At 35.7% G+C, this 15,833-nt stretch overlaps 1 protein-coding gene across 3 annotated transcripts in view; it reads right to left on the bottom strand.

Moving 5' to 3' along the window:
- TENM2 (teneurin transmembrane protein 2) overlaps positions 1–15,833 on the bottom strand; it is an 895,032-nt gene that overhangs the window by 463,575 nt on the left and 415,624 nt on the right. For all 3 annotated transcript variants that reach the window (XM_032196709.1, XM_032196710.1, XM_032196711.1), the window contains one exon: positions 11,612–11,887. In XM_032196709.1, the coding sequence (XP_032052600.1) occupies positions 11,612–11,887 (276 nt within the window). The remainder of the gene's footprint in view (positions 1–11,611; positions 11,888–15,833) is intronic.

Here is a 15,833-nt window from a genome sequence, read left to right as displayed (position 1 = left end):
TGATCACTAATGTCTGGCTGCTGTGGCCGTAGGTAAGTCCTGCAACATTTATCACAGGACACTTATTTATCCCTCTCTTAATGAAACAAACAAACAAACAAACAAACATAAAATATCATCATTGTAATCACACCAGACTGCCTTCATCTGGTATCTATGTAAGTAAAATCTAACGTACCAATTCACACTACCCAAAAATCTGAAAACATAGCAGAAAATCTCCTTTTATATTAACAGAAATGCTCATCTGAAAGATTAGCTGGTATTCTCTCACCGAAGAGAGTCCATGCTGTGCTCCATCATGTACACGATGTCCTTACTCCTAGGTAAGGACGTTAAATCCACAGAGAGTCCATAGGGGAGAGGACAATGAGACCAGACTGAGTAAGACAGACAGAGGACAGGCTTTGTGCATGACCTCCCAAAATCAAGGATTAGACTGAATATGGCTACCCATCTTTAGATACTTTTAGGGAAGTCAAACTACAGGTCAATAAATAAAGCATCTCCAAGAATAAAAAGCAGTTAAGTATCATAATAGAAGTGGTCTTGAAGTACGTAGTAATTATCCAGTAAATTAGAGCTAGCAAATTAATCTAGATGATCAAGACTCAAGGAGACTTCGAGCAGCTACCCAGGGATATATTGACAGGACTGTAAAGATTAGGTTTATTATTTCATTATTCAATAGTGAAAACAGAGAAAACTCCACAAAAGAAGGAAATGCACTGAATTATTTACATATGTTGTTAGGTTTAGAAGTAACTATGAAATGCATAAAAAATAGAAAGAAAATAAAATGCCAAATATTTGTATATCATTCATAAATGCAAGTATTCAACTCCTGGTAATTTTGTGTTGTCTACTGACACTTTAACCCTTTGAGTCCAGCAGCTTATAAGGTTTGCTATAGCAAAGGAGTTTTTTAAAGTGAACATCAGCATTCACAGACAGATGAAAACCATCACAACTTATTCTCTATATTGGTATAGCATGCTTTTGAAAAACAGCACGGACACATTACTACGCACAGTCATTAGCTCTCCTCAACCCAAGCATTTGAATGAGTTCGCTGCAGCCTCATTTGACTGCTCCTCCCTTAGCACTTCATCTCCCACTGTTTGCTCACTCCTCTTTTTATATTGCAGACTGAAGTCACATTCATAGCCTTGACTTAATCCTTCCTACCCCAGCCTTCTTTCTATTCATTGTACAGAATTGTTCAGAAACAACTTTCAAACACAATTGATGGTGATGCTTCATTTTACTTAGTAAAAAGGAAAAAAAAAAAAAAAAGAAAGACAGAAAAGAGTTACAACAGAGAAACTCCACTCTCTTGCACAATTACATCTGTATCCCCATTGAAGCTATACTATTCTGCAGAAGAAAAAGTAACATAGAACTCCTTACAAATAATTCCCTTCTTCTGAAACAAAACTGGAAAAAGGAGTAACTTCACTAGAATTCATCTTATTTCAAGTTTATTAAAAATAAATGTTCTACGGAAAACTGATAAACCCATTTCTTATCTATTACCACTCAAAAACAAATTCCTCTGGGACTCATGATTACTCATTATTACAGCTCAGCATCTGCGGAAACAGAAGTTATATTTTCACTCTTGAGCCCTAATTTGATGTTGAGAAAAGTCCCTTAACCATTTATGTGAAAAAATCCAACTGCTACCTTTCAATATTTCTGAACACCAGTCATGGCTCTAAGCAAACATATGATGCTCACATATTGTGCCTTGCCTACAGGCATGTTGTTATAATTGAATGATATTATGCTGTCTTAAAAGATGGCATCTCAGTTTCAACAGGCCAAACATGGCAAGCAAGTATCAGTTTCCATAGGCATCGTGAACTTTCTAGCAGTACAGTTTCATCAACTGAATGTTCTTCCTGCCTGTATCAGCAGTGGAAGGTCTTGGAACAACCTCAACAGTCAGCAACTTCTGAGATATTCATAACAACCTCAGAAATCAAAAATAAAACCCATCTTTTTATGCAATTTGTGCTCAACTGTATAATCTGTCCCAGAGACATGTTATTTGAAGGCACTCAATAATACCAGGAAGGTTCTTAATAATTAAATTAATAATTAAAGGGGAGGAAAAAATAAAGATGAAAATTTCTTTTCTATCTTAGCCTATAGAAAAAGAAGCTTGATGGTTCATACTTCTATTTGGTTGCATGGATGGCTGCACAGGGTATTTGAGAGCATGAAGAAAATAAGGAAGGAAAGGGAAAGTACAAATATGAGTTGCATATTGAACCTAAATATAGTCTGTGAATGAATTGCATCTGTGATATACTCCATAAAAGAACAAAGTTTTTTAGAGTCCAGCTTGTGTAAATCTCTCTCTTACACACTATCACCTCTCCACAGATGGACAGTCATGCAGCCTTTAAGGCTTGTACATGTAAATACATACAAACCTAAGGTTCTTGCACCTTTTTAATACTAGGAAAAAGACCTTGAACACAACATCTTGAGGAGCCAAGACAGAGAACGTCACAAACTTATTTTGTGGTAACTATACCTCTTTCTGCAACTTAACCCCTCTTCCTCCACCCCCCAAAATTGCTCTCTTCTTCCAACACTAGCGACGTTCTGCTGTGTAGTACCAAGTATATAGAAACTTGAGGTGATCTTCTCACCTGTTAAGAAATGAGTGACATTGAGTTTCTATGCAATTGCAATGTAAATTGTGTTACTTAAATGTATTTATGAAACTGAGGAGAAGCAAGAAATGGTCCCTTTTAAGGACGTGGTTCCAACTAATGCAAGATTTCCTAAAAGCAACACCTGAAGAATTGACTTTACATACAGCTCTGCTGCTTAGTTGTATAAATTATTTTCCATAAGGCCACTTTTCCTTGCCACAGCTTTATACAATTAATGGAAAAAGTACTGTTTAAAAGAGTACCTCTTCCAAAACTCAATCTTTTTTAACACAAGAATGCAGAAGATCACAGCAATGGCACCCTCTGGTGACAAAGAGTAACACATTGTAACGAGATAAATTATTCATCCTGGAAGAACATTGAAAGCTACAGCTTCCTGTAAATCTACTGAAAGGCACTCCCATTGCAAATCACAAAATGTAGGTATTTTAAAGAACAGTTATAACTAGCTTTCAATAGCAGACAATTTTACTGAAAAGGTAAACTCCTCTAATTACTTCCATTTCTCCATTATCATCATATTTTCATTTTATGGGTTCTATTCTAATAAGATGTTCTTTAACCGTCAAAGACTAAGCTGACAAAACATTAATCATAAATAGTCCTCTATTTTTATCATAGACAGTATTTCATGTTCACATACATGTATGGTTAGGATTTCAGCATATTATCTGCAGTGCTACCAACAGTTTTTGAGATGTTGAAGAATATAGATGAAAGGTCTTTGAACCAAGACTTAAGCAACTGTTTTGGAAGTGGACAAACTGCTCATAACAAATCTTTAACATGAGTTGAGAGGCAGAACTTCAGCCTTTCCATAACACTGCCAGTCATCCCTACAGTTCCTTAATGAAAGAACATCAGAGTGTCAGCAATTTCCAATGCTACAGAAAGACTGAAGATATACAAAAGTATTCCCCTTTTCAATGTCAAGGAAGCGGACTGTTGAATAATGTGTAAAAGCTTAAATTGTTTTAAGGAAGTTGTCATTAATCCATGTGAGATATAGTGAAATTACAAGCAAAGAGAATGGCTGATTTCCAGATTGTTTGTAACATATTTGGCAGAAGAAGTCCAATTCTGTAAAAACAAATCATGGGTAAAGATAGGTAAAATTCTTGAATTAGATTTCCTCTCCTCTGATTTAAGGAATGTAACTTAAGGCACGTCTATGTTATTTACTACTGAGGAATTACTTTTTTTTTTTTTAATAAAAAAGAGTAAAGTAATAACATGAAATCTCTCTTAAAACTCAGTGATTATGGAATTACATTTTCAACAAGCTCTGTTTATTCTAATATATGCATATATTAAAAATTCTGCATTAAAATAGTTAGGATATAATTTCCTATCCATTTTCTAACTGAATATCATTTGTTTCTGAATAGGCTGTTACATTTAAACATAAGAGTAACAATCATATCAAATATATGGTCTTGTCAGAGTGCTTGAAATGAACAATGCCCACAGTGCAAACACAAAATATATCAAATGGAATATTTAGTAACAGCATTAACACTTAAACGTGTGTAGTTATACATGTATGGTAAATAAATATGCACTGTACATGCACACAAAGTCCATTGGTCAGACTCAGGCAAAGCTGCATAAATGAAGAGTTGTCTAGAAAAAGTATTATGTACCTTGACCTAATTATGTGCTTATCAGTGAAATATGCAAGTCTTTGTAATTAGGAAGACTATTAATAGTGGGATATGCTACATGAACAAAGGTGCCGATATCTGGCTTGATAAATTTGGAGCAAGCTTTTGGTAAAATTTCACAGCTTTTTGAAAGAGTAGACTTAAAATAAATTCAATGCATAGTTTCTTGTGATATGTGCTTCATCTTACAAGGAAAATGTAAAATACACATTTTTATGTTTCACTCTGATAAATTTTGTTTAACAACGTGTACAGCCAAACCTTCCTGCAATGGTTTTATCGCTCATCAGCCACTCACAATGAATTCATTACCAAACTGGATTAACGTTATCAGATACACATTTCTGTTATGGAAAAGTATAAAAAGGCATTATTCTAATTCAGTCATACTTTGAACAAAGGTACTGCTGCTTGCTTGCTTAAGTGACCTATATTATCTAAGTTAGCTTTACTAAAACTAATAATTGACAAACTGAATGATGTGCTATAATGAAATTCTTAAAAATATAGTTTCATCATTTCTCTCTAGTACATGGAAAGGCTCATAATTAAAATATTAATTGAAAAATCAATGGTTATGTTGAGATAGCTTTTTTTGAAAAAGCTCTCAGTGTTGTAACCTTCACATGACAATGTAGATAAAGTTGCACGTAAAAGCTCTTCCCTCATGTTCAGGAGAACTAGATTACAGTTAGCCTCCATAGTTTATGAACCCAGCTGCTGGAGTATTTTCCAGGTAGCCTTAATTCACCAGCATGTATTTCCATTTTCCTCAATTTCTTGGCTAAATACTTGATTTCATTTCCCTTGTCTCAACTCCTAGATGCCTTGGTTCATGCAATTACAGAGGGGGCAGTCAGGCACTCCAAATAAGTCACTCCAAAGATCAAAACTGCAAAATGGGAAACAGCATCAGCAAGGTTGTGCTGTAGTATATAGATAGAACACAAAATGTTCAGGCCCAGCAGCTAGAATGGGGCATTTAATATGCCAGAGGTACTAAAATCCCTGACACCCAAGAGAAATGAAAGTTTACAAATTTTACGGACACTGAAGCCCTGTTTTGAATGGCAAGACGAGTATGGACAGCAAGATCTCATCACACCATGTATAAAAAATTTATTTTTTATACTTCATCCATTTCTCCTATAATCTGGAGGGCTAGAAACATACGTACTTCCTGTGGAATAAAACCTGAGATGACAGTGTACATCTCTCTTTAGTGAACACTCAACTGAATGGAAAATATGATCTCTGCAAAATTACTGAATCTCAGCTACAAGCTAAACACTCTATTTACTCCCCCTTATTATATAGGCCACCTAAGCACAGATGCCACTGTTGCCACATCTGCATCTTAACTCTCCAGAGTATCACCAAACACCAAGTTCTGGGTAGCATTTATTTATCTCTTTTGATATACCTGTATTATTAGCAGTACTTTCATCTGAACATCCCAGTGGTCTACACTAGAGTGTTGCTGGGTAATATTAAAATTGTAACAAGTGTTTAAGATTGTATATGCTGTCATTTCATGTTCCTGTCTTGCACAAGGCTTCAGAGTTTACCAGTACTACATGCACACTTTTGTTCTTAACCCTGTCATTTAGCCTTCTCCTGCACTGAAAGCATAAGCCACTTACCTGGATAAAATGGTTGATATGTCTGTAAAGGTAGTTTCCTAATAGAGGAACTGGCTAGCAGGAACAGCTTCCTGTTCAAAGTGGCCTAAGGTTTTGAGATCACATCAAAACTGGATCCACTTAAGCAACTGAGTGTTGATACCATGGCTTAATGACTTTTAAAATGTCACTTATAAAGCACTTGACATGCCCTCACTAAAGAAGAGATGAAGAATATCCATGCACAAGCTAACCGTCCAAGCACTCTTCCTTCAGAAGCCTAGTTGGTGTATGATGTACATGATTCCATTTCATTTAAATGTCATCCAATACCTTTGGACCATCTGGATACCTTTAAGCTATAAAAGGTCACACAATCTTGGTGGCTCTCCCTCTTTCTTCTCTGTCCCTCCTGCTATTTCCAAGCTGCCTGGGTGGATCTGTGAGGCAAATGGGCACAACGTTTCCAGCTAGAGCAAAAATCTCAGTTGTTTAGCACAACTGTGAAATCTACAGCAAGTATGTTTGCATACAGTAAGCAGCTTCCCTGCTTCTTGCACACACAGATATACTACCTCAAAATGACAAGGATATTATTTTTTGTTCCTAGCTCATCTCGAGACTTCACAGATCTGCTCCTACTCAATCCTCTTCAAGCAATTCATTTTAACAAGAAAAGTACTTCCCATAGGCCACAATGAATATTTGTTAATAGAAACATTTAGGAAGCAAGTTCAGGTCCAACTTTTTTTAAACCCAAACAGAATTCTGTTGTCAGGAAGATTAAAACCTTCTACTTTCAAAGTGGGCTAATTACTTACAGACATTATTGTGCGTAAGACAAAATCAAAATCTTCTGAAGAGTGGAATCACAGTTTCACCATAACCTTTTCTGCAAATTATGAAGTGTGAAATAGAACACTGAATAAAAATTAAAATAAAAAAACTTTGAGAACAACATGTCAAAATTTAAACAGTGAAAATAAGAAAATAAACTCCTCAGCTGTCATCTGATGGTCTGATGCTTCTGTACACTACTCTGATGTGGCAGTATCTTTTCATTTCCATCCTAAGCCAATAAAATCCTGGAAAAAGCCCAGAATATACTGCTCATAAAACTAAAACAACAATAAAATATGAAGTCAGTTTGAATAATGGTTATGTTTTGATTTTTTAAGATTTACTTCATATATGCGCTTGAGAAATTACTATATGAAATCACCACTGAAAACTTCATAGAACAACAAAAAAAGGAAAATAGTTTCCATTTTTCCCCCTTAAAAATTGATCAGAAGTACAACACAAGTACAGTTTCTCATATTACTTTTTTTCCTACTTCATTCTACCTTATACATGGTACTTGTGTTTTTTTGTTTGTTTGTTTTTTCAATAAATGATATGCACACATGGTATTGTGTGGTATTCAAACTTTCAGTCACTACAGTAAAAACCACCAATGTGATAAAGGAAAAAAATGAAGCAGCATTAATCATCACTAGTATGTCTAGTGTAGCACTTGTTGATGGATATTGAACCTGAACATCGTTTCTCTGTGAAGCATCGCACAACGCATTCCTATGCGACTTGAATCCTCAAACTGGGTGCTGGAGACCAGCTGTCTTCCAAAGGGAAGGTCTCCAGGAAGAGATGAAGTAAGAAAAGGGAAAGAGTATGGCATTACTCGATTCAACAGCAGGACTCTCCAGGTTCAACCAAAGTACCCCTGTTCCGCATATCACCAGGTACAGCTGGGCTATTGATACAGAATTGTTGCTGTATGTTCAGAAAGATTTGCTTTATCTACAAAGAGCTACCAAATCACAGTGTTTAATACTACATGCAAAACATGCACAGATTACCACATGTACCACATAGTAGAATCTTGAAACATTTCCCTTGTTTTGTAGAAGGTTGAGATGGCTTTCTTTTATTCCTGTTCATTCTTGCCTTACTGCTCAACTCACAGTCACTACTGCTAAAATAAAAGCATTCTTTGATCATCTTTTTTTTGGTCTGACTATTTTAATGAAATGGTTTCACTCCTGAACACTCTCCTTCTCCTCCTAGATATGTTTTTGTTTTTTTTTTCTTCCTGACAAACAAATGCAAAGCAGAAACATTTCAACTGTTTGATATTATATCAGAGTTGAAATCTCACAGTAAACATTTTATGTTATGTCCCATTCTATCAGTAGTACCATCCATTATGTCTAACAATGGTGCTAATACAAAAAGTGCCAAAGTAACAACCTTCTAGAAAAATAAAGTCACCTATGCTGATGGAAGTATCCACTATTACAGATGTTTACTCTTGTACAACAGTATAATTAATCTGATTTAAACTCATATCAAATGAAGTCCTCCTTGCCGATTTTTTTTGGTCTAATAGTTCAGCACTCACCTATTACTGAAATGTACTCTCAGCTCACATGCTACTTTCCCATTCTCCTTTCTCCTACTTGGGATTATGCCTCCTACTTTGGGATTATGTCCATTATACTAGAGGAACTCTCTAGTATATCCCCTACACACTGAATCTGTGGGTGTTCAGAAATAACTCTCTCCACAAAGCTAGCACACAACATCAGAGGAGACCTAACTGACAGTTTACATTTGGATGTATTGCAAAAACATTAAGTTACTTAAATCTCACAACACAACAAATCATGCTGTATAATAATTTGATCACAGATTTGCTCTTAACTATTCACATCACTATGTCTAAAGAAGAGATCAGCAGATAGAGATTGCAGTAACAGTTGCAAGATCCATTAAGAATTTTGAGCCTAATCAGACTTGTGAAAAATAGAAGTGTTCCTTCTCAAACTGGATCTTCAATAACCTGTTTTGCTACAAATGATGTTAGTGTACCATGTAAAAGAGTGAATTTTAATGAGTGTACATTATTTCAATTTGTCCATAAGCATTTTGAACAAGCTGATATTTTGGGGTTCACACAATTCTAATCTATGATCAAATGAAATCATACTGAATCTAGAAATGCAGAAAATCATCAAAAGCTTTGTGAATAGATTGGTATTGGCACAACATCATATTGTCAGAGCAATTTTTAGAGATTAAACTAGGCTACTTGGAGATGAACAAAAAATGACAAAATCTATATAATGCTGCAAGAAAAGTGAAAGTTTTTTTTGCTTTGTTTTTACCCAAAATGCAATGATATAAATTTCAATATTATCTCAATATTAAAAAAAAAAAAAAAAGAACACCTTTTGGAGTTCAACTACTGTTTTGTAACAGAATAGTACAACCATACCATGGGCAAAAAGCTTCAACAGTACTTTAAATATATTCAATGAAGTGCATGCATCATGAGTTCCTTCTAATATTGCTAGGCATAAATGGATAAAACCTCGTACCAAGAAAGGTTCCGTTTTATGCCAGTATCCTGCAGATGTGAAACAACATCAGAAAGTGAATTTCTCTTGAAATACAAATTCTTGTTACTTCCTCTTCAAGATGAATACCTAGCAGGTTATTGATCTGCCTCTGAAGGACACAGCTTTTATTATGTAGGCAACCGCTGCTGGGCACAAGCGTGAGGAATTAATGATGGTTTTGTAAGTGTCCACACCGTGGTGCTGAACCAGTGGGGCAACTGTCAATCTATATGATAATACATCCCAAAACTTCATAAAGTCAGTGATGTGAAAAAACATTGATTTTTGAGCTAACCAGGAGAGCAAGACTAAAAAGTTTACTGAAGTTAACACCTCTGTGTATATGATAGTTGTTCCATACTAGCATGATTTTTTTAAACAATCAAACATAAATGCTTATCATAAGAACCTTGCCAAGTAAAAATGAATTCCACACACTAGTTTGTTTCTTGCATGCTCTTTTATCATGTCCTCCTTTCTTTTATTAACATCATTGTTAGAAAGATTACCTGTTCAAAATGGATTCACTGCACTGTATTTCAAATTACTCAGTAATTCATTTACTCTTTGGAGGAAAACGAAATGCAAGCAAACAGACTCATTCTTTCATCAACATCTGCAACACTATGCAAGTAGGTCCTGAGATTAAATTTTCTCAGACAAAATGTGTGGCATGGTGCTTCCAGAGAAGTAGAGACAAACTGCCAATCATCTACAGATACGTGAATTCATGCTGTAGAAATAAATTCTAATTGTTCCGTAATGCCAGAATTTAATTAGTCAGTTTTTTATTTTATTTGACATAATGCACAGGGGCCTTATCAAAACTATACTGAAGTCAATGGAAATCGTCCTATTTTCTGTGAATGGCACTAATTAATTAACCAGTCAGGTTTTTTTTTTCAAAATACTGGCTTCCTTGTATCCACTCATGCTAGTAAAAATACATTTCCTCTTTGGTTTTGATGAAGAAATATATCCTGCTATGCCTACAGAGAGAAGATATTACTTGAAGATTCTATTTAAATCAGAAAAAAAAATGCTCTTGCAAACAAAATCAATTGCACTTCTCTGAACTATTTTCAATCAATACAGAAAATGTAACTCAGTTTTCCCTTGTTTGCTTTAACAAGCAGTTGCTTCCACTTCCAGTGCCCATCACAGCCCTGCTTTGCTGAAACTGAGACAACTCTCACTGAACATGGGGAGGAGCCTAAAATAAACATGAAAATATCCTCCTCTAAGCAGAGCAATAGTGTGCAACAAATTAAATTTTGTCTTAAGTAATATATGCAGCTGAAAGCTGGTTACACTGGGTAGTATTACCTGCCTGAATAGTTGCTCCAGGGATACAGGGTTAGGGAGATGCCCCTTCACCTTCTCAAAATGGCAAACATCAAACCCTTGAGTTCTTAAGCTAAGCTTGCACCTTCATTAGGAGGGAGGACCTTCCCAGGATGCAGAACAAATGGTGGCAAATCCATTCTTAACATTTTTTCCTCTCTAATTTAGTTTAAAAAGATGCGGGCAGAGAAAATCTGCCTGGTAAAAACTTTTAGTAGATTGATATGAAGAACATTAATCAGGACTGTATGCATTTGAAAGGTCAGCTGTCTGCATGGAATTTTTCATCAACTACTGGCTAGGTTTTTTGTCACCAATGACTCTTGCATAGTGTAAAGTTTCTTTCTTATGAACTTAATAACCTATGCTAAATATAAGTACTTTGCCTCAGTATGATGCATAGGTTTGCTTTCTAAAAGCCCTTCATACTTATCAGTAAGCAAATAACAAATAAATTTAAAAAAATCAAAACCTCATAAAAAAAACACACAAAATAAATGTGATTGTTACAAAATAGCACCATTGTTACAGCTACTAGCATCTTATAGATTAATAGAAAGCTTCAAGCTTTCTATAAAAATAACATGAGAAACTTTTAAAGAAATTTCTTCCTGTTTCTCATCATTAAGTTTAATTTAATGTACTTGGAGCACAAACTTCTGTGAAAGATAATTGCCTGAACAGTAAATTGTATGATAAAGCAATATATATCAGATTATGTAATATACATGTAAAAAGAGTTTCCTGATATCAATGTCCAAAAAAAAAAAAAAAAGAAAAAAAAAGAAAAAAAAGTGAAATAACCACCTTTGAAGGAACACTCAACTATTTTTCAGTATGATTACATTCTTATGTATGCGCATTAAGAATATATTGAACAAAAGGCCTACCGTTTTCCTCATCTGACTTATTTTCGTTGTCGGAGTCGGTAAGTGTGAGAGCTGAGTTTTCGCGACTTGACAGACCGGAACTTCGCCTGGATTTGATCCCTCTTCCCCACAGCCTGATCGCATGCTCTGGAGACATTCCTCCCTCTGTGTCCGAGTCAGCATCAGAGCCAGTGCTCAAGGAATAGCCTTGGTGGAGTATTCCTATGTCCGAGCAGTAGCCACTTCGATGGGGAGAGGGCTCACAGATTCCTAGCTCTGCAAGGGTGAAGTTTGTTCCTAGAAAGGCAATTACAGAAAACTAAATAATTTAAAATCTTGGGGATCTGATTTAAGTTTCAGAATAACAGAACTTTTTAATTTTTCTTAATTATGATGTGTGCTAAGCCTTTGTAATGAATTGCATAGAGAGATCTCTGGTGCAAAGATCTAGCAAGACTTACCGAAAACACACTGAATACACTTGAAATGGATGAAAAACACAAAACAAGGGTAGATTTTAAGTTACTTATGCCTACTATTTTGACCCCAAATAATTTATCGCTTACATAAAGTTTATGACAAGTGACAGTAACATGACTTGCTTTATGTTACATATCTAACCTTGTATTTGCAGAACCAGAGCCTTAGCTTTGAGGTTTAGCATTTGACTATTCAGAGAGAATCTCTGTTTCTCATGCAAGACATGAGCCTTCCAGAGAGATAGGAATCTTTAGTTCTAACTTCCTATGGTTTCCTATTTCATAGAAAATGAGTACACATTTGGGAAAAGAGTTCACAGAGCCAAGGATCACTTGAAAGAATGCAAATCTATCAGTGATGAAACAGAAATCTTGTCACCATTTTTGCATTTTCATACTGTGTGAGATTGGTAGTTTGAATATCTGCTATAGAAATTGAAACATATCTCAATTATTGTAATTGTTTTCTACCTTTATTCATTGTACTCAATAAGAAAGCATACATTAACACCAGAATCAAGAGGTCACTGGTTTTAAAGGCAAAACTTTCAGGATCAAAATCAAAACAAGACATTTAGCACTTAATAACAACACAGTGGACAGTCATATTTTGAAGGCACATGGAGTCCCCCAGGGTTGTCAGAAAGTATAGACTTGCTGGTTGATTTCTGCTTATGTATTTGCTTCCTACGTGAAAGAACAGGACTGTAAAGAACTGCATGTGGAAATATGCTCTGTCTCTAAGGCTTTCTAGGTTTTTGAAAAGCATACTGATTTCGGCTTCATTACAATGGGCTACAAATGAAAAATCAGGACAGAATGAAGTGACTTGCAGTATAGCTGACAATAATTTAATTCACAGTGAAACTGCATCTGTAGTCTGAGTTTCTACAATGGTATTTTTATTTTGTCCAAAAGTAGTTTATATTTTCTCCTCTTCCCCTATATGTTCACCAGAATGATGCTGTATAATGAAAGTTCATACACTAAGTAAAAAACATACCTAAGTGTCTTCCATTGATAAAGACATATAATCAATTTGGTTATTTACTGAAGTATCACAATTTCTTTCTCAGTTGAGCCAGGACTGGTACACCTCTTTATGTCAGCCCTCTCTGGTCTCATATCCAGCTGTTGAAGTGCTTTGGAAACGGGACGCTTTCATAGATCTACAGAAAGTAAAACTAGGCCCTACTTAACTTTTATAGCTGTAGCTCATCAGTTAGGGAAGGTGATGGGTTTCTTCTCCTGGAAACCTGAGCTATGTCTTCATCCAGTGATGGCTAGACAGGAACAACGAGCACAAGGAGAGGGAAGGCATGCTTTCCTTCACCCCTGGGTTAACCAGTACATGGGCCAGCAGCAACACAGTGGCCAAAAAGTAACACTGACTGGATGCTTCTAGCAAAACAAAGCATTCATTCGCAATATATAAAAATAGTACACAAAAGGCTGTCATTAAAAAAATGTCAGCTCTTATCAACACCCAATTATACCAAACACTCTTAGTCAGGAGTACATTTTAACTTGCTTTCCAATTTCTAATCCAGTAATCATAAATTCAGTGGTTTATTCATCGGGAATGAACTGAACAGTCCTAAGTATGAGCCTAAGTGCACATCAATCCAGAGTTTTATTGTTGTTTAAAAGAACCCTGCTATGAAATTTGGAAGAAATAACTATTTTTAAAAGAAAGTGTGAAACTTCATCAGGTGCAATTTCAGTAGAACATATTTAACCAAAATAGCTAATGAGAATCTTGGTTTTGCCATATTAGCAGGCCAAAGTTAGTCAAAAAAAAAAAAAAAAAAAGTCACTATCAACCCAAAATATAAAATATTTATAGAAAAGAATGTGAACTGCAACCTACTAGCACTACACTTTCATGCCCACACAGGTAAAGTGCATGCTGACATTAGAAACACATCATGAAAGTGAAGCTTTTAAAGTTTTCTTGTGGCATAAATATCTACAAATACACATCAGTTATGAATATATTAGCTTAATTAAGCTGTTTTACATACTTGGTAAAACAATTTAATGATATTCTGTAGAATTTAACAGCCATTAGAAGCCCAGAAAATTTCACTCTGATTAGCATTCTGTATTGGCATAAAAAATCTAACTATAACATCTGATGCAAAAAGTAATCTTTAGAGAAATTCTTACTTCGTCTGAGGAAAATGGTAAAGGCACTGCAAGTGGAAGGTAAATACAGTAGTTATGGAACTCGTCCATCCATTAGAGCTTTGTGATGTGAGAATCTAACAGCTTCCAGAAACATTGATACAAAAATTTGAAAACTGACCAACTTTAAATGTAACAGAACTGGATCGGATCAACTCAAGAACAGGAATGGAACCAGCCTACTTACTGAGCCTCTGGAGAAGGATATTCCATGCTGCTTCTCAGAAATTTCCTCACAGTCTTACAAAAGAGTATCTCAAGCATACCTACTGTAGACACAAAGTATCCCAGAGAGTCCCCACTCCAGCAAAAAATATTCTTCTCACATGGACTCTGTATTTATACCTATCTATACCTGTGTGTTTGTATATATATATATATAAATACATGTATATACAAATAAATATAAATATATACATGTATGTATAAATATATACATACATACAGGTATAGATAGGTATAAATACAGATACATATATATATACACACACCTTCACTCTCATTCATTTTACTTGAAAATCTGATGAAAACGTTAGAGAAGCATTACAATTATGTTCTCTACACCTTTTCTTGATCTGGATTGTGTTCTCCTATGTGTCTAATTTCCTTAAAACCGTTCATATCTCTTGAAGAACATATGGACTGCTTTCACTTTGATAATATTTTCTTGCTTGCGCAGCCACAATTGCACATTAAGGGATTCATGGCATTAGTAGACCACTGCTGTAAATTCAGATGGGAGGATAAGTTTGGCTCTGGAGGCGCTGATATCATTTATCCAACAATTCATAACAGAAAGAATCCTACTATTGCTTTGGAATAAAGTATCTTCACACAAACAATGAGAAAATACCAAATCCCTTCCATACTTTCATGCCCAGTGGTGCTGACTGAATGCTTCCTGCTGGGATCCTGCTGGCAGCAGGGTCACCACGAACAAGGGCAGCCTTCCTCTCCCCAGTTCCAGTACAAACCACAGCCCCTGGATGCTGGTGCGAGGAAACTCAAACCAAGCCTGACCCAGGGATCCAGCATCTCCCTCTAGAAGCATCTTCCTCATGGCTCCACAAGAAATTAAGAGACCAAGCAAATCAAGACCTCAAAGAACAAAACCCAGGCATTCACAGAGGGAATGTTGTGCATTCACAAAGGGAAACCCAAACCATGAGCTGAAGTGCACTACTAGCAGCCAAAGCAGATAGATGGTTTCTTAGTGTTATATACCACATGCTGTCTCTGGGGCTTGTGAGTAACTCTTGGGAGCTGAGAGCTTCATTTGTGAAGCAGGGCTGAGACGTGAAGCTGGGATCCATTCTTGCACATTCTGAACCTAAAGGTGTTTTCTTTCAAATTCTTGTAGCATCTACTACATTGCTGGTGGCACTAAGTGAAAAGAGCTAAATAACATCTGATCCTTATTGATTGAAAAGAAAGAAATCTTTCCCTTGAAGACAACACCACCAAAAAAAAAAGTTTTTTAAAAAAGTGTTTTTGTTCGCCTTTTTGTATGTAACGGAGCTTACTAGCTTCCATCCCCATTCCCTTCATCCCCACCTGCAAAAATCACTAGACCATAT

The sequence above is a fragment of the Aythya fuligula genome, chromosome 14 (assembly GCF_009819795.1).
Source record: "Aythya fuligula isolate bAytFul2 chromosome 14, bAytFul2.pri, whole genome shotgun sequence".
Taxonomy (NCBI): Eukaryota; Metazoa; Chordata; class Aves; order Anseriformes; family Anatidae; genus Aythya; species Aythya fuligula.
The sequence above is the reverse complement of the archived record's forward strand: the minus strand, read 5'-3'. Positions and strand labels throughout refer to the sequence as shown.